The following is a 19,360-nucleotide window of genomic DNA, read 5'->3' on the forward strand; positions in this document are numbered from 1 at the left end:
TAACTGTCTGTGATTGAATTAAGAACACACAATGCTTGAACTCCTACCTCTCAAAAGTGGAGCAGAGCACGTCGGGTCTGCTCGGAATTGAAAAGTGCTTTCCCCGGTGTATATGAAGCGAGTAACTTGGATGTGAGCATAAAAGGTCAGTCTGCACTGGCGTGCCTTTTGATGCAGGTTTGTTACAGCCCAATTCCTGCTCTAGTATTACAACTGCTTTGCTTACTTTTCCTAAAGAAAGAGAGAGAGAGAGAGAGATTGATCTTTCTTCCTTTTTCTGGCAAGGTGGCTGCAGCCTTTGGCTGGTTTGTCTGGAAGAGACCTGCTCCTCCAGGGAGTTCCCAGACGGTTCTGATGCCCAACCAGCTGGTCAGTCACACAGCTTCTGATGGGGAAGTTACTTGGCAAAGGATGGTGGATCTGCTGGAACCAGAGGCTGGTCTGGAGGCAGATTTGGGGTGATGGGAGTTCATGAGCCTTGTTCCGGTGGGACTGCAAAACCAGGTGTTGGAGACAAGACGCAGGATCTTTGAAGCTAGTAGCTGGACCCATCGTCCTCCTAAGGTGCACCTAAATGTTCTTAGCTGGCAAGCCGTTGAGTTACTTCCCTGGTTGTTAGAATCATAGGGTTAGAAGGGACCACAAGGATCATCTGTTCTTCCCACAGTCCTGGTATAAGGTGGATCAGATTCACACCGGAAAGCCTTATAACCCACTATAAAATAGCTTCCCTTTGCTGGCCAGGTCACACACTGTTCATAAAATGATTGCAGATTATTACATCTCGGCTCCACTTCTGTCACAACTGGCATCTAGGTACCACCAGCCCGGGTGTGTTAGCAGTCGCAGTCCCAGTCCCCTTAGCAGCCTGGGCCTGCCAGCGTCTGCAGCCCTTAGCTACACAGCCAGATGGGGACTGTATGGTCACAATGGCCAGTAGCCCATTTAGTTCCTAAGCTGTAGACAGGAGTGTCACTAGCCCTTTAAGAGAGAAGAGCCCACTGCACCTGTGACTAGTCAGCTACCCCCCCCCCCCCCCTTAGGTTTAAAAGAGGACACCTGGGCTTGGCTGCAGAGGGAGGAGATGGGCAGATAAGAGCTGTCTGAGAGGTGCCAGGAGTAGGAAGCAGTAGGAGAGCACTACAGGAGATCTGAGCTGCGGTGGAACAGCTGGGGAGCACTGCCCAAAGCCGGGGCCCCTGACCAGCAGCAGGCTGGGGCTGTGGCAAAAGGGGCAGATCCAGCTCAGTCAGGGGAAGCAGAGCTCAGATGCAAGAGAGTGGACTTGGGAGGGACATGCCGTAAGCAGGGGTAGGACTCCCTGCCTGGGGAGTGGGACATTGGGGAGCTCTCCTGGGGCTGTGGAGACTGGTTGCTCTCAGATGGGGGGGGGGGGGTCTGGAGAGGGGGGGCCCTGCATCGGGGTGAAAGGAATGAGGAACACAGTGCTGCTGTTGGCTCTCAGGGTGATCTGGAGGTAGTGTCCCTGCAGAGACAATGGAAAAGCAGTTGTACCTTTGTACGTTTATGGTGGTGTGTCAAGAATGGCTTCATTACAAGGGTTTGTGGAAATATGGCCCTGGTGTACCTGAACAGATTATGCACAGAGAAGGGGCTTTGAATGGACAATGAGAGAGGGTTCCTTTTGTGGGGAAACTGAGGCAGGAAGACTTGTTGTTCTGCTACTGGAGTGTGTGCAAAGGGGGCCCCCTACTGGCAGCAAGATCTTTCCTGGGAGCAATGGAAATAACAGTGGGAGTCATGAGGGGTGGGACTAAAAACCAGGCGGTGCCCCAAGTTGAGCACCCAAAACCAAGGGGTTGTTTTGGACATTGGACGAAAGAGGGCTGCTTTCCCAAGGCTTCACGCAGTCAGTGGGCTGTGCACTGCAGAGCTCCAAAGGTCAGGGTTTTTAAAGGTGCCCAAAGAGCCGCCTGGCCTCCGATAACTCAGGGCCCTGATGGCAGGGTGAGGATTAGGACTGGAGCCCATGCTGGCGCATGCCACAACCTAGCTCTGTCAGCAGCAGCCAGCGCTAGCCCCACCCTCTTGCTCTCCGCCTCTGGTCTGGGCTCCATCTACTTAGGCTCAGCTTTCACCCTTCCTCGGGCTGGATGGCACCTGACTTCCTGAGCACCCCACTTGAGATCAGTGGGTCCCCTCATGGGGGGAGGGGCTCCATGGCGAGAGCAAGGGGACCCGAATCAGGGCCCTACATGGTGAGTTGCCAAGGGGCCAGTACAGCACTGACTCTAATGGTGTCCCCACTGAAATGCTAGTTATTAATAATGAATCACAAATTGCGCAGCTTGGGGCTGAAGGACCCGCTCTGGGGCGGCAGCTCCCATTAGCCTCTGTGGGTGCTAGCCATATGCCAGTGAGTGAATACAGCCCAGGGGCTACTGGCCCCTAGCCACACTGCCTTCGCCCGCTCCCTCCTTCGCGATTCCCAGGGCTGGGCCCAGCAATTCTTGTGCTGCTCTCCTCTGAGGCCCCTCCAATTGCTAGTCTGTAGCAGACAGCGGGTTAGCACTGGCATGCGTGTGCTTCCTCTCCCTGCTCCCCGCAGGCATCCGGGCTGGAAGGATGCCTGCGGGCAGGGCCAATACACAGCAAGGGCGGGAGAGAATGGTGGGTGGCTCTGTGCCCTCCCTCAGGGCTCTCACCGCTCTGCCCAGCTAGACAATGATTGTTGTGGGTGTCTGGGCAAAGTCCCCTCCCAGGAGAGTGTGAACTGAAGTGAGTGGCAGGGCTGGGAGATGGGATGCCCAGGTCCCCCTTGTGTGTCTAGCTTTAAGAAGCTCAGTGTCTCTGGCTTGTAGCAGCCCTTGCTGGAGCTGTGTTTGCTTAGCTGTCATTTAATGGCCTCTGTTCTCCCTGTGGCTCCTGCAGAGCCCAGCACTGGAACTCAGGGAAACGCACCACAAATGGCTTGAGTTGAACAAAGGACGTTTTAAAACCAAGATCCCCAGATCCAAGCATCTTCCAGCTGGGTGGGGGAGGAAGGATTCAGGGCCAGGTTGGCACAGTTAGTACAGAGGAAAGATGCTGAGTTGGCTGCCCTGCAAGGGGGGGTGTGTGTGTGTGTGTGTGTGTGTGTGTCCCCTCCCTGCCTGTATGCCCTCAGCCCCCTCCTATGGTGACAGCACGCTCCCCAGGCAGGGCATACTGACATGGGAGCAGCAGATACCCAACTGGGGTTCTGTCACTGGGAGAGGCAGAAGCAGAGGTGCCCCAGCTGGGAGCCCCCCATTTGCCTCCTCCCCTCTGAAGAGAGCTTGGGTAGCCTCCCTGGGGAGATGGGAAGACACAGTGGGGGTTAGTCTGGCCCCACTGGCTCTGGGTACAGCTGTTGATTCCTTTCTAAGGGCCCAGGTGCCTCTGGAGAGTTCAGTTAAGCCCCCTGGTAAAACCTGGTACATATCATGTGGGTTTTTTCCTCCATAAAATCAACTTTTAGTCTGAAAATCCATCTGCCTGGATGCCGTACCAGGCCTCCAGACTGTGCTTGAAAGTCCCGCACTCTGGTTTCCCCCATCAGTCCAGTGCCTCCTGCTGGGGCTAGCTTGGGGGAAGTGCCCCTGCACAGCTACACCCATGTGCATGCACGCGCTGCTCTGGGCCTGCAGGCCTTTCAGATCCTGTCTTTTGTCCCGCACGCACTTCCCCAGCTGCATTCTGGCTCCACGCACTGATGCAACCTTGAACCCTGGACTCACAGTGCTAAAAGCTGAGTGTCCCACGTGAGCTAAAGCAAGAACCCTTTTAGCCAGCTGCAGCATCAGCCTTGTTAGCCACCTATGTGGCCCAGCCACTCAGAGGGCAACAAAGGCCCCTATTCTCCACTTGTGTGTTACAATGACATCCACCAAAGCAAGTAAGCTCCCCTCCTGGTTTGCTCCGCTGCTGAAATGATTCAGAGCTGGGCAGGCTTCCCCAGCTCTGCCCTGGAGGGGGCGCCTCTCAGGGCTTCTCTATAAGTGAGATGCTCTGGAAAGTTAATCCAAATTAACATTGGAAGTGAATTAAATTTAAAGCGAATTAAGGTTACCTTAATTTGGAAAGAGTGTCCACACAGGGGTTTAATGCGATCTAACTAATAATGCCGTTTAAATTCACACCTTTAGTTAATTCAGATTAATTTCCTAGAGTGTCCTGTGTAGACATGCTCGTAGTTGGCAGAGGGAATTCAGGCTCCATAACCCATTCACCACCCAGCCCTCTGCTGAGACTGCCAGTTAGTTCTGGTGGTGGTGGTTTCTGAGACATGGATACCTGTCTGCTGGAAACTGGGCCGAACCCACCACTCACTGCCCCGGCGCTGCTAAGCAGCTCTCGGATGGCTCTCCATCACTGCACCGTGGATTGATTAGAACGTGGCATTCAGGACACAGCTGTGAAATTGGGGCCAAGTTTTCCCAGGGCTCGTGTCAGGATCCAGGATGAGCAGGAAGTGGGAGACAGCTGCCTGCCCTTCTGTCTGGCCATCACCTTGCTCCTGTTTGCTTCCACTCACACCTCTTGCTGCAGGGGCTGCTACTGCTCATCAGACCCTGCTCTGAACAGATCCACCCTGTGTAAAAGGTGTGGTCCCTGCTGGGGCAAAATCCTGGCTCCATGGACGTCAATGGTAAATCTCCCATTGGTTTCACTGAGGTCAGGCTTTCACTGTGGGATGTTGCTGAGGAAGTGCACAAAAGGCAGAGACTTGGGAGCAGGATGGGTGCAGGAGGTGGGGTGAAGGTGTCTTGCCAAAGACAGAGTGGTTGTCATGGTATAAAAAGGCAGGCAGGCCTTGGAGGGCTTAGCCATTCCATATGGATACATACCCCAAAGCTTGGCTGCCAATACAAACTGCAGGGCCCTAGGGCATCCCCTCCAAGCTCCTGACCAGGATTTGGGAACTGCCCAGAGACTCTTACACTGAGCCTCTTGCATACTGGGGTGGGGCTTTGGGCTTTCCGGCCTGGTCTCTAAACCCAAAGTTGCATGGCTTTAACTAACCTGGTGCAAAGCTGCTGTGTGGACACTCTTAAATTGCATTTAACTGGGTTTATTTCTGCTTATACTTCCGGCAGCGGTGAGTGGGCAGGAGCTAAGCCAGCGTAACCAGTTCTAAACTGAGATCAGAGGCCAGGCCAGGGTTGGCACCAATTTAGCTAAATAGGTTTTAAAACTGATTTCAGTGCAACCAGGGCTACTTGTGTGTGTGAACAAGACCTCAGTCAGCACTGGGTGGGTGTCCTTGCAGCGCAGACCCCGAGGACTGTGCCTTTCTCTGCTGTCCCACAGCCTTGCTTTAAGAAGCTCCCAGTAACCACGGATGTAGCCCGAACTTTCAGAATTGGGACCTAACTTTAGGTTTGAAATGTTGGCTTTGACTCCTGTGTGCCTCAATTTTGCCCATCTGAAATATGGTGCTAATACTTCCCCCACCTCCCTGGGGGTTGTGAGGATTAATTACACTTGGCATCTTCAAGGTACTTACAGACATCAGCTAATGATCCGAGCTTCATTAAAATGAATGATCATTTCCTTTGTGCTGCTGGTGTGCCTGGCACTTAGACACAAGGGAAGGCACCGTCTCTGTCCCATTCGTCCTGTCACTGATTTGTATTGTGTGTCCTGGACCCTCTGCCTCCATGCCCGCTCCTAACTCATCCATATGCAACAGTTTGTGGATGCCAAGGAGCCGAGGCCTAATTGAATTGATCCTGCTGATGTATTTATATCAACAAATGGCTGCTACAAAACACAAAGTCAAACAGCGAGACCAGGCAGGCGGGCGTGTCCATGGATTACCTGCTTCTTCCCCATGTGCTATGGTGATGAGGGCTGTATAAGAACCAGACTAGAACAGAAATTCTCCTCTGTTACCCTCCAGGAGGGTTGGAAAACATCTGGCAAAGGGAAATCACCACAGTACGGATCTGTGTTCCCCTGCTAGGGGCTGGACACATCGTGTTCTAGGTGTCGGCTACTGCTGCCAAATCACTGGGGCTGCTCCTTTAGATCTAGCAGTCGAGGCTCATGCTTTTAGATGGAGAGGTCCTAGATTCAGTTTCCTCAGATGACCCCTCCCTGGGGTCATTGTCAAAGTGCCCTGTGCTGGGATCTGGACCTGTAACTGTCAGGACAAGATTCCCTGGCCAGGGAGAGGGTTTAATCCAGGGGTGAGAAAACTTTTTGGCCCAAGGACCACATCTGGGAATAGAAACTTATGGCGGGCCATGAATGCTCCCAAAATTGGGGTTGAGGTGTGGGAGGCGGTGAGGGCTCTGGTTGGGGGTGTGGGCACTGGGGTGGGGCCAGAAATGAGGAGTTCAGCATGTGGGAGGGGGCTCCGGATTGGGGTGCAGGGTAGATGAGGGTGCTGGGGTGTGGGCTCTGGGGTGGGGCTGGGGATCAGGAGTTTGGGGTGCAGGAGGATGGTCTGGGCTGGGATTGAGGGGTTCAGAGGGAGGAAGAGGGATCAGGGTTGGGGCTTGGGGGTGGCTCCAGGGTGCAGGCTCCGGGCAGCGCTTACCTCAAGCAGCTCCCAGAAGCAGCGGCATGTCCCTTCTCTGGCTTCTACACTAGGTGCAGCCCCGCAGTTCTGTGTGCTGCCAGTCCACAGGCACCGCCCCTGCAGCTCCCATTGGCTGTGGTTCCCGGCCAATAGGAGCTGCAGGGACTGCATTTGGGCTGGAGACAGCATGCAGAGAAGAGGCCCCTGGCTGCCCCTAAGCGTAGGAGCTGAAGGGGGGGCCATGCTGCTGCTTCTGGGAGCTGTGTGGAGCGGCCCCTGACCCCGCTTCCTGGTTGGCCCGCTGGAGCAGGGCCAGCCCCAGATCCCACTCCCCAGTGGGAGCTCAAGGGCCAGATTAAAATGGCTGGCAGGCTGGATCTGGCCCATGAGCTGTAGTTTTCCCACCCTTGGAATCCCTGCTAACTCAGGATCCATGGGGTGAGTCTGGTTAAACACAAACATTGTCCTTCATAACATGGTTCTAAGGAGCTGATGTGTTGTGCCAAGGGAACCCTCAGTGGATGGAATGTCCTGATTTCATGAAAACACTGCCCTGAGCAGCCCATTGTCTTCTGTGCTGGCACCTTCCATCCCAGCAGAGCCCTAGGATGTCCTGCTACCACTGAGCTAAGGATTGAGTACCCCCAAAGAAAGGGGCATCCCACCCAAACACTGATAGATTGCCTGGACATGCTCTCACCTGTGTGGCAGAGGAACACCAGGGAATTGGCAATGTTCCCCCCTCCTCCAGCTCAGGGCACCCCAGCAGACACCACCAAGCTCTTGTCTGATAAACGCCTACACCTTCCAATACCCTGGCATTTGGTTCGCTTAGGAACATAGGCAGGTCTACCGAGTCCTGTTTTCTCTCATCAGTGGCCAGCACCATGTGTTTCAGCAGAAGGTGTAAGAAACCAGTAGTAGCAGGTATGAGATAATCTGACCCCATATTAGATTTGACCCTGGTCTGTAATAGTGACAGATCAGCTTAAGCCCTGAAGCACCAGGTTTTGTCTTTCTTCCACAATTGTTATTAAAAGTTAGGATAACTGCATATTTTCAACGTCCATATACATGCCTAATCCCTTTTTGACTCATGCTATAAATTCTTGTGGCAGCTTCCAGTGGCAGTGAGTTCCACAGTCTGATTGTGCATTGTGTGAAAATTGCTTGGTTTTGTGCCCCCTACATCTCATTGTTTGTCCCCTTGTTCTTGTGTTAGGAAAGAGAACAGAAGTGCTGAATCTCCCTTCTCTAGCCCAGTCACTATTACATAGACTCTGGTCCCCTCTTATTCCTCTCCTGTCTAAAGGAAATGATTTCAGTTTTACAATGTCTTCTAAGGTAAATACCCTGATCTGGGGCCCTATTAGGAGGAAGAATTTAATCAGTGCCCTGGTTTGAGATGGCTGCGGTGGCTCCTTTCATTGCTGATTTAAGAGGGAAAGATCTGATGGGCAGCGCTATCTAGTAGGCTGAGCACAGGGGGCTGGGGGACGGGGGGAGCTATTTGCCCAAAACACCAGGGTTCCATTCCTAGTTCTGTCAATGGCCTGCTGGGTGACCTTGGGCAAGTCACTTCACATCCTGTGCCTCAGTTTCCCAATCTGTAACACAGGGATAACGACACTTACTGCCCTCACAGGGGAGGCTTGGTTTATGATCCCACCAGGCTTTGGAAATGACGGATTATGTTTGAGGAAACCAACCAGGGGCTTTAGCACACAACCTTCATGACAAGGACCAGGAGTACCTGGGTGGCTAGTCAGAAAGCTTACCCGTAAAAGTGCATGGGGGCGGTGGGGGGGGTGAGGCAGGGCAGCATGGAGTAGTCATGGGATTCAGCCATAAAGAAAGATCAGGGGACAGCAAAGGAAGGGCTCTGAGGTAGGTGATTTTGGATCTGACCAGCCACACTCCTGCCTGGATGGGCTGGTCTGAAAGCTTTCTGCCCAGTGCAGGGCTCCAGAGGGGCACAGTGGGGAAGGGAGGTTGTACTGAAAAGGGGGCAGAGCAGGGAATGGGGGACATAGTTCATACCCAAAGGGAGAGGGTCAAGGCAGGGACCGGGGGTGTACTGCATGCATGAGGGGAGGGGGCGTGGGACCAGGGAGTGAGGCTCTATTGCATATGGGAGGGCTTAGACAGGGCAGCTGGTATGAGACAGGAGGGGGCTTGGAGCAGAGTGTGGGGCCAAGAAGAACAGGGGCCTGGGAGGGGGCTGAGGGAGGGGCTGGCTGGAAGGGCCCACTGCATGCAGGAGCATCCTGAGAGGTGCAGGGAGTTGCTCTGAAGCAATGGTTCAGCCTCACCTTGGCTGCTACGTTCAACCTGGCCCCTCCACTCCAGAAGGATGAACAGAGAAGATGCTGCAGTGGAAATGGTCAGCTGTCTGGGACAGTGGTGAGCCGGGGTGAGGGGGATATGTCTGAGGAGACAAGGCTGGAAGAAAAGGCAGAGAGGAGGAGGAGACAGGACAGTGGGCCCGATAATAAGTAATGGCGGAGACACGTCTGGCTGAGAGCACCTGGCCACCCCATCCCCTGGGGACAGAGAAAAGGAAATGTATGTGTGACTGACCTGGGGAACTCCCTGGGGTTGGGAGATGGCCCCAGGGTGGGAGATGGCCCCAGGGTTAGGCATTAATCTATGCAGAGACGCTGTGAATACTGATGGGTTGGGCTGGGTTAACTCCTCAGTATTACAGTGGCAGCTAGAGACCTCAGCCATGATGCAGGCCCCATTGTGCTGGGCACTGCAGTTAGATCCAGTCCTTGGCCTGGAGAAGTTACAGTCCCAATCGGGGTGGCCAACCGGAGCCTGAGAAGGAGCCAGAATTGACCAATGTACATTGCCAAAGAGCCCCAGTAGTAAGTCAGCAGCCCCCCATGAGCTCACCCACCCCGCTCCCAGCGCCTCCCACCCACCGGCAGCCCGGATGCAGCACCTGCCCCTCCCTCCCCGCACCTCCCGATCAGCTGTTTTGTGGTGTTCAGGGGGCAGGGAGGAGCGAGGGCCCGGCAGGCTCAGGGGAGGGGGCAGGAAGGGGTGGAGTGGGGGCAGGAAGAGGTGGAGTGGGGGCAGGGCCTGTGGCAGAGCCAGGGGCTGAGCAGTGAGCACCCCCCGGCGCACTGGAAAGTTGGCACTTGTAGCTCCAGCCCCAGAGTCGGTGCCTAGACAAGGAGCCGCATAGTAACTTCTGAAGAGCCGCATGTGGCTCGGGAGCCACTGGTTGTCCACAAGAGACAGGGAGCATCGCAAGAGGCAAGGAGGCTAAGAGACTTATCCAAGGTCATACAGGGAGTCAGTGGCAGAGATGAGAATTGACTCCAGATCTCCTGAGTCCCAGCCGGGAGCCTTAACTATGGATCATCCTTCCTCGCAGTCTAATTCCGAGACCCTGCACCAAACTCTTCCTCAGGGAAGCCCACTGGCTTCAGCAGGCTTCTAGCAGGGAGGCATTTGGGTATTCCTGGGTTGTATTCCTGGGTTGTTGGGCTCCTGCTCCCTTTAAAGAGGGAGACTGGGAATGAAAAGGGCAGAGATGGAGGGGGAGAAAGAAAAGCGGGTGAGCAGGAAGCAAGAACCAGACAGTGTGAGCGCAGGAGCAGCAGCCCGGCTGTCATACCCGGGCGCCCACCCGTCTCGGCTCCGCTACCTCTACCCGAGAGCGCAGGCTCTCTTCAGGGTGAAACACGGTTTCTACAAAACCCGAATCACCAGGTTAAAGTGACACCGAAAGACCCAGGCCTCCCAAGAACCAGGGAAGCCCCCGACTTCCTGCAAAGATCACGAGCCCCAAACTAATCGAGCATCATTCCCCATCTACCGCTATGCAGCAGGTGGGGCCAGCCGGGAGCGCAGCGAAGAGCGCTCGGCAGCCCTACGTCGTCCAGCGAGATGGGCTCTGGGGCTTCGTGTCGGGCATCGAACAGCCCTGGAGACTTCACACCAAAGGGATGGAGCCATCAGCTGGTTGGACTGCATGGACCATGGGTCTGGTCCAGTACAGCCGAGAGAGGGACACTGCTCTAGAGGGTCCAGTGATCTGTGCCATGCAGTTCCTATGTTCCTCAACACCCATGATTCAGGGAGGCAATGGGCAAGTTGTACCATATCCACAAAAGAGCAGGGGGAGACTTTAGAAGGTGGAGGGGAGGACCATATTCATGAGGGAAAAGGGAGTGGGGCTTTGAATTTCCTGGCACTCCAGGCCCTGGCGCGCCTATGGTGATCCAGATGCTCAGGAATCTTAGTATGCCAAGCGTGCCAGCAGCCTGGCAGGGACAGAGCAGGGAGCGAGCTTCGTTGGTGTCACCTGCCCCATTGCTTCCCTGAGTGACATCAAAGAGCCCGGAGGAATCTTGCTCTCGGCTGCGATGTTTTCTCCTTTCGGGTCTGCCTATGCTGCAATCAGGCCAGCACGGGCAGGCCTGCCCGAGTGAGCAGGGTAGCCATAGTGGCTCAGGTGGTGGCATGGGTGAGGGGCCCAAATGTGTACCTAGGCTCACAGGCGGGATTGTACAGGGCAGCGGCCTGTGCCATCCTGGCTAAACTGCTGCTTTTTAGGGAGCTAGCTGGGGTGCGGCAGCCACTCGGCAGCCAGCATGGCCACCCTCCGTGCAGCCTGCGGACCTGGCCAGAGCACGGCCATCCCGTTCTGTGCCAGCGTTGCTGGTTTCGAGACTTGTGCCCGTTCCACATGGGGATGAAACCAAAACCTGCCCAATGGTTTCGCGCAGCGGATTTGTGTTGAAAGGTCTTTTCTGCACTTGAAAAGCACTGGCTGTCCGTTCTGCCTGCTCTCTTCCTCTCTCGGGGCCGCAGAAAGCTTCCCGTCCAAACCTGTCCTGAGACCAGGCTGCCTGGGGAACGCAGTGGCGATGCACCTTATGTCAAGGACCAGCCCTGGGATTTAGCGCTGGGGAGGTGCTTTGGGGCTGGGGTGGGGGCCTCTCTCCAGCCACAGGACAGAGACAACGGCAGGGCCAACTTCTCTGCCCCCAGCCTCACACCTGTGCCTCAAGCCTACGCTGCCCATTCTCGGGCACCTCCGTCTCTGTGATCCTGTCGGTCCTTGGCCTCTCTGCTCAGTCTGGCTGCAAGGAGCTGGGGACACACCTGTTCACCAGGCATCGGACTGAGATTCCCCGCAACTCACTGCAGGGAAGACAGCCCAAGGGGACTTTGCAATGCCAGCTGTGTGGGCACAGCAGGGACTGCGGGGCAGAAGCACCTCGGGCTGCCAGGCCTTTCTGGGCAGGCTGGGTTCAAGCGGCAGGGAGGAGAGGCAGAGGGGAGGGTGGTTTGCCTCCTGCTGCCAGGTTGCCTGCAGACCACCCCCGGCAGAGGCGGTGAAGGGGATGCCGGTGGGGGTGAGGGAGGGAGAAAGCTGTACAGGGCCCCTACGCTCGCGGCTGGCTCCCTCCTGTGTCCACTCTGGAAAGCGGAAGAAGAGATTCCCCGCTGGGGTTAACGGGGGAGAGTGACGGAAGCGGCCTCTGCGACTCGGCTGTTCTCTGGACAGGCCAGCAGGAGTTGCTCCCTTCGGAGCCCGACCCGCTGCGACCGGGAGTGGCAGCCACACCTCATTGCGAGGGGACCGCGAGAGGCGCCCAGGCCACACAGCCCCGGCCTAGTGCAACCAGTTAAAGAAAGGCAAACCCCGCTCACATCGTACCCTGCCCCCGGAGACCCCCGGGGCTGGCCGCGCCACACGGCGGAGAAGGAACAGCCCTGCCGCCCCGCTTGCGATCATCACAACAGCTGGTCAGCATGCTCCTGTGACACAACGGTACACAAAGGCAGCTCCCTGGCTTGTGCTGCTCTAGAAAAGCAACACAAGCAACACTCACGTCTTAGTCTGGTCGAAATACGTGGGGATGTAAAAGCCCTAGCTGCTCGTGACCCCCCCATGGCCCTGCTCCACGGAACAAGCCCCCTGCTCGCGGGGGATAGGAAAGTGAAAGTTGCTTCTGGCGCAGTGGGGTTCCCTTTTGTTTAAAAGTAACGATCGCCCATGTCATAAGATTGTGACATAATGCGCTAAGGCCGCGCCAACCTCCCATGCTGTGCGATTGTGATACGCTGTGCTAGGCCTGCAACAATGGCTAATGCCCCATGAGTGCGACCCACGCGGCGCTGGGACGGCGAGGGTCGGCCGGGCCCTGTGAGTGTGACCCATGCGGCGCTGGGACTGCGAGGGTCGGCCAGGCCCTGTGAGTGTGACCCACGCCGCGCTGGGACCCCGAGGGTCGGCCGGCCCCCCTGAGTGTGACCTACGCCGCGCTGGGACCCCGAGGGTCGGCCGGGCCCTGTCAGTGTGACCCACGCGGCGCTGGGACCCCGAGGGTCAGCCGTGCCCCGTGAGCGTGACCCACGCCGCGCTGGGACCCCGAGGGTCGGCCATGCCCCGTGATCGTGACCCACGCTGCGCTGGGACCCCGAGGGTCGGCCGTGCCCTGTGAGTGTGACCCACGCCGCGCTGGGACCCCGAGGGTCGGCCGTGCCCTGTGAGTGTGACCCGCGCCGCGCTGGGACCCCGAGGGTCGGCCGTGCCCCGTGAGTGTGACCCACGCCGCGCTGGGACCCCGAGGGTCGGCCGTGCCCTGTGAGTGTGACCCACGCCGCGCTGGGACCCCGAGGATCGGCCGGGCCCCGTGAGTGTAACCCACGCCGCGCTGGGACCCCGAGGGTCGGCCGTGCCCCGTGAGTGTGACCCATGCCGCGCTGGGACGGCGAGGGTCGGCCGTGCCCCGTGAGTGTGACCCACGCCGCGCTGGGACCCCGAGGGTCGGCCGTGCCCCGTGAGTGTGACCCATGCCGCGCTGGGACGGCGAGGGTCGGCCGTGCCCCGTGAGTGTGACCCGCGCCGCGCTGGGACCCCGAGGGTCGGCCGTGCCCCGTGAGTGTGACCCATGCCGCGCTGGGACGGCGAGGGTCGGCCGTGCCCCGTGAGTGTGACCCACGCCGCGCTGGGACCCCGAGGGTCGGCCGTGCCCCGTGAGTGTGACCCACGCCACGCTGGGACCCCGAGGTCGGCCGTGCCCCGTCACGGTGCCTTTGTGGCCGCGGATCAATCGCTTGTTGCATGCGGCACCCCCACACCAGTGCCCGGCTCCCCCGCCCTTCCCGGTTTGCGCCCCTGCCTTGACAGCGCTGGCCCCGCAGCCCGCCCTGTCCGGCAGCCGGGCGCCTGCGAGCCTGCGGGGCTGCTTGGCAGGCGTGAGCCCTGCCGGATCGCCCGGGGCCGACGCGAGCCGAATGCCAATGGCGGTGGCTGGCAGCCGGCGCCCGGGCTGCAGGGCTTCCCTGCCCGCCGCGGCTCATCCCGCTGCCGCACCGGCACAGGGACGGCGGCTGGGGAAGGTTCAAGTCGGAGCCGCAGAGCAGCCCTGGGGCGGGGGCTGATTCCCCGGCCCTGAGCAGGGCCCTGCCCTGACAGGAAAGTCCCCCCCGCGGGGTGGGAGGTCCCCTCTGCTCCAGCGCTTGGTCCCCGCCCGTTGCTCCCCTTTCCTCCGCACCCGAGCTGTTCCCCCCGGCCCCCAGCCTGCCCCGCTCCCCACCGCTCTCCAGCCCTCTTGGCACGCTTGTCCGTCCCCCCCAGCTCCTGCTCCGCCGCGGGCACGTCCCTCCCTCCCCCGCCTGCTGGGCAGCTCGCTTGGCTCCCCCACGGCCCATCCACGCCGGCCCCGAGTGGAATCCCGCCCCCCGGTAGCCATCAATGCCCCGGAGCCCCGGCCGCGCTCCGCAGGGCTGGCTCTGGCGATCGCAGCGGGCACGTCCCTGCCCCCGCCACTGACCGCTGCCAAACTCCGGCCGCGACCCGCTCCCAGGAAACAGGTGCCCCCCCCCCCGAGGGGCTGCCGGGCGAAGTGACCCCGCAAAGGGAGGGAGCCCCGAGATGCAGCCCCCCCGCGAGCCCTCTGCAGCCCCCCGCCCGGCGGTCACTCACCCTCCAGCTCGTCCTCGGGGATCTCGACGGGGTGCTGCTCCAGGATGTTGGGGACGGTGTAGATGCCCCGGTACATGAGCGCCGCGGTCACCGGGTGGAACGGCATGGTGGGAGCGGCCCGGAGCCCCCGCTGGAGCCCCCGCTCTCATCCGAGGCGCCCGCGCGGGGCCGGAGAGAGGGCTCCCCCCGCACGCGCCGGCCCGCGGGTCCTGCTGCCCCCGGGGAGCGAGAGCGGCCCCGCTCCGGCCAAGGCTGGGGCAGGCGGGCGGGCGGCTCGGGCTGGCGGCGGGGGCGGTGAGAGCCTCGCTGGCCTCCCTGCGCCCCTCCACACGCACGTCTCGGGGCCCCCAGCAAAACCGCAGGGGCAAAAGGGTCCCGCCGGCGGCTCGGGCCAGTCAAACCCCGCTCCCCATCCCGGCAGCCCGGCCTCGGCTGCTCCGCGCGGCTCAGGCAGGCGGCAGGACACGGCTGGGCATCCTCCCTAGTGTTTCACCCGGCGAGTCTCAGAAGCAGGGACCCCACCTAGCCACTGCCCAGAGGCCTCCGGGGCCTGGCATGGCTTCGGGCCAGGTGCCGCGGGGGCAGCGGGGGCTGCCCCCACCCCCGTGCGCGAAGTTCCCCAGCCGGAGTTCAGCACCAGACTAGCTCTGGCAACCTCCCGCTCCGCTCTGCGCGGTGCCTGCCTCTGGCTGGCTCACGGCGGCACATGCTCCCCCCACCGCCAGGCAAGTGAACATCTGAGCGGCCACCGCGGAACCGAGCCCTGAACCCGCCTGCAGGGAGCGGGAGGAGGGCCAGGGACATCGGCCTCTCTCTCACACCGGGCTCAGGCTGACCCCACCGCTGGAGAGGAGCTGCCCCAGCCTGCTCCCATCACTGGCTAGTGCTCCCTGGCCTTGGCTTCCTAGACTCCGTGCTCAGCGCAGTTCCCACAAGGCCTAGGTGCCCCTTGTCCCAGGGCGGGAACCAGGCTGCCTGCCTCTGTCTTTATCCCTTTGCCCGGCTCTGCAGCTGGAGCAGAAAGGGGGTTTCTTGTGCAGTGCCGCAGGGCGGCAGATGGCCTGTGAGAGGGCCGCTGGATCCTGCCATTAGTTGCCGGGAGCCAGGGAGGCAGCAAAGGAGGCTCAGCACTCTGCCCCGGGCACTGCTGGAGAGCGCCTGCCAGCTTTGTGGGAGAGGCCTGTGGGTCAGGAGTGCACAGCTGGGCGGCCCGCTGCGCATTGTGCAGGGATGTATGGGGAAGGCAAATACATTCCAGCAGGTGCTCCTGTGCCAAGCAGGGCCGAGTGCCCATCTCAGTCTCATCCTACTGGCAATGTTTCCGCCAGGTTCTCACCAGCCAACTAGGTCACACACATGTAAAGTATGCAGGAGATGGGTGCTAGGACCCCCATTGCACTGTGAATGTGAACAAGCTGTACAATGAGGAGGTTTAAGAACCTAGGTCGGGATCAGGCCATCTAGCCCAGTCTCCTGTCTCCAACAGACTAGGGACCGAATTGTCTGGATTGTCTGGCTATGTAGACTCCCTCCTCAGGCCCTACGCTACCAGCACTCCCAGCTACCTTCGAGACACCACTGACTTCCTGAGGAAACTACAGTCCATCGGTGATCTTCCTGATAACACCATCCTGGCCACTATGGATGTAGACGCCGTCTACACCAACATTCCACGCAAAGATGGACTACAAGCCGTCAAGAACACTATCCCCGATAATGTCACGGCTAACCTGGTGGCTGAACTTTGTGACTTTGTCCTTACCCATAACTATTTCACATTTGGGGACAATGTATACCTTCAGATCAGCGGCACTGCCATGGGTACCCGCATGGCCCCACAGTATGCCAACATTTTTATGGCTGACAGAACAACGCTTCTTCAGCTCTCGTCCCCTAATGCCCCTACTCTACTTGCGCTATATTGATGACATCTTCATCATCTGGACCCATGGAAAAGAAGCCCTTGAGGAATTCCACCTGGATTTCAACAATTTCCATCCCACCATCAACCTCAGCCTGGTCCAGTCCACACAAGAGATCCACTTCCTGGACACTACGGTGCTAATAAACGATGGTCACATAAACACCACCCTATACCGGAAACCTACTGACCGCTATTCCTACCTACATGCCTCCAGCTTTCACCCTGACCACACCACACGATCCATCGTCTACAGCCAAGCTCTGCGATACAACCGCATTTGCTCCAACCCCTCAGACAGAGACAAACACCTACAAGATCTCTATCAAGCATTCTTCCAACTACAATACCCACTTGCAGAAGTGAAGAAACAGATTGATAGAGCCAGAAGAGTTCCCAGAAGTCACCTACTACAGGACAGGCCTAACAAAGAAAATAACAGAACGCCACTAGCCGTCACCTTCAGCCCCCAACTAAAACCCCTCCAAAGCATTATTAAGGATCTACAACCAATCCTGAAGGATGACCCAACACTCTCACAAATCTTGGGAGACAGGCCAGTCCTTGCCTACAGACAGCCCGCCAACCTGAAGCAAATACTCACCAGCAACCACATACCACACAACAGAACCACTAACCCAGGAACCTATCCTTGCAACAAAGCCCGTTGCCAACTGTGTCCACATATCTATTCAGGAGACACCATCACAGGGCCTAATAACATCAGCCACACTATCAGAGGCTCGTTCACCTGCACATCCACCAATGTGATATATGCCATCATGTGCCAGCAATGCCCCTCTGCCATGTACATTGGTCAAACTGGACAGTCTCTACGCAAAAGAATAAATGGACACAAATCAGATGTCAAGAATTATAACATTCATAAACCAGTCGGAGAACACCTCAATCTCTCTGGTCACGTGATTACAGACATGAAAGTTTTGATATTACAACAAAAAAACTTCAAATCCAGACTCCAGCGAGAAACTGTTGAATTGGAATTCATTTGCAAATTTGATACAATTAACTTAGGCTTGAATAGAGACTGGGAGAGGCTAAGTCATTATGCAATGGAACCTATTTCCCCTTATTTTTTCCTACCCTCCCCCCCCTCCTCAGACGTTCTTGTTAAACCCTGGATTTATGCTGGAAATGGCCCACCTTGATTATCATACACATTGTAAGGAGAGTGATCACTTTAGATAAGCTATTAGCAGCAGGAGAGTGGGGTGGGAGGAGGTATTTTTTCATGCTTTGTGTGTATATAAAAAGATCTTCTACACTTTCCACAGTATGCATCCGATGAAGTGAGCTGTAGCTCACGAAAGCTTATGCTCAAATAAATTGGTTAGTCTCTAAGGTGCCACAAGTACCCCTTTTCTTTTTAGGGACCGAATGGCTCGGCAGCAGTTCTGCAGAAAAGGACCTGGGGGTTACAGTGGACGAGAAGCTGGATCTGAGTCATCCGTGTTCCCTTGTTGCCAAGAAGGCCAATGGCATTTTGGGCTGTATATGTAGGGGCATTGACAGCAGATCGAGGGACGTGATCGTTCCTCTCTATTTGACATTGGTGAGGCCTCATCTGGAGTACTGTGTCCAGCTTTGGGACCCACACTACAAGAAGGATGTGGAAAAATTGGAACGAGTCCAGCGGAGGGCAACAAAAATGATTAGGGGACTGAAACACATGAGTTATGAGGAGAGGCTGAGGGACCGGGATTGTTTAGTCTGCAGAAGAGAAGAATGAGGGGGGATTTGACAGCTGCTTTCAACTACCTGAAAGGGGGTTCCAAGGAGAATGGATCTAGACTGTTCTCAGTGGTAGCTGATGACATAACGAGGAGTAATGGTCTCAAGTTGCAGTGGGGGAGGTTTAGGTTGGATATTAGGAAAAACTTTTTCACTAGGAGGGTGGTGAAGCACTGGAATGGGTTACCTAGGGAGGTGGTGGAATCTCCTTCCTTTGAAGTTTTTAAGGTTAGGCTTGACAAAGCCCTGGCTGGGATGATTTAATTGAGGATTGGTCCTACTTTGAGCAGGGGGTTGGACTAGATGACCTCCTAAGATCCCTTCCAAACCTGATATTCTATGATTCTATGAACATAGGTAGGTCCCAGCTGCTTTGGAGGAAGTGGTGAGAAATGGGGCATTGTGGAATGTGCATGAAGATATTTCAGTCAGATCAGTCTCATGGGCTTGCCAGGGACTGGATGGCTCCAGGGGCCCGGCAATGGGAGACAGAGCCTGCGCAGTTCTGTTCTGTTCTAACAGGAGCTTATGCTGCGCTCATCACCGTAGTATCAGAGCATCTCCCAGTCCGGTGTTAAGCAACGTGAGTAACATCGGTCCTTCCACCAGGGGGACAAGCATGTGCAGGACAACATGGTCAACGAAACGTGTCCTGCCCTTGGAGTGGAAGGTGGTGAGGTAGGTTTGGGGTGGCTCTTAGTTCCTGGGGAGTTCATTCCACAGTCCATCTTGGAGCTATAGGACTTTTATGTGCCCTGTTCCCAGGCTATGGAGCACCTTGAAGATCAGGACTGAGACCCTGAACTCAGTTCAATATTCAATGGGAAGCGGGTGTAGGGAGCAGAGGACAGGTGCGATGTTGCAGAGGAGATGCACTGAAGCAGTAACTGCACGTCGTTACCACCTGATAGGAACTTTGATACGATACGAGTTTGCTGGATCTCAGTCCAGCCCCAGGTGGGTCCATATTGTAATAGCTACCACCACAAATGGCCCCTTCCCTTGTGGGCTGTCCCTACAGAGAGAACAGGGATTGAATAATGTCCCTTCTCTGCAGCATGGGGCATGGGTCACTTGCAGGTTTCAACTAGTAAGGAGTGATTCTCTGTAATATGGAGTCTTTAAATAAGGATTTGAGGATTTCAGTAACTCAGCCAAAGGTTATGGTCTGTTACAGGAGTGGGTGGGTGGGGTTCAGTGGCCTGCAGTGTGCAGAAGCTCAGAC

The 19,360-nt window shown here is 57.2% G+C and overlaps 1 protein-coding gene across 1 annotated transcript in view; it reads right to left on the reverse strand.

Moving 5' to 3' along the window:
• CABP7 (calcium binding protein 7) overlaps positions 1-14,670 on the reverse strand; it is an 81,491-nt gene extending 66,821 nt beyond the window's left edge. The window contains exon 1 of the mRNA XM_037879181.2: positions 14,463-14,670. Coding sequence (XP_037735109.1) covers positions 14,463-14,568 — 106 coding nt within the window. The 5' untranslated portion in view covers positions 14,569-14,670. The remainder of the gene's footprint in view (positions 1-14,462) is intronic.
• Between the last annotated feature and the right edge of the window lie 4,690 nt (positions 14,671-19,360).

Source organism: Chelonia mydas, chromosome 15, assembly GCF_015237465.2.
Source record: "Chelonia mydas isolate rCheMyd1 chromosome 15, rCheMyd1.pri.v2, whole genome shotgun sequence".
NCBI classification, from domain to species: Eukaryota; Metazoa; Chordata; order Testudines; family Cheloniidae; genus Chelonia; species Chelonia mydas.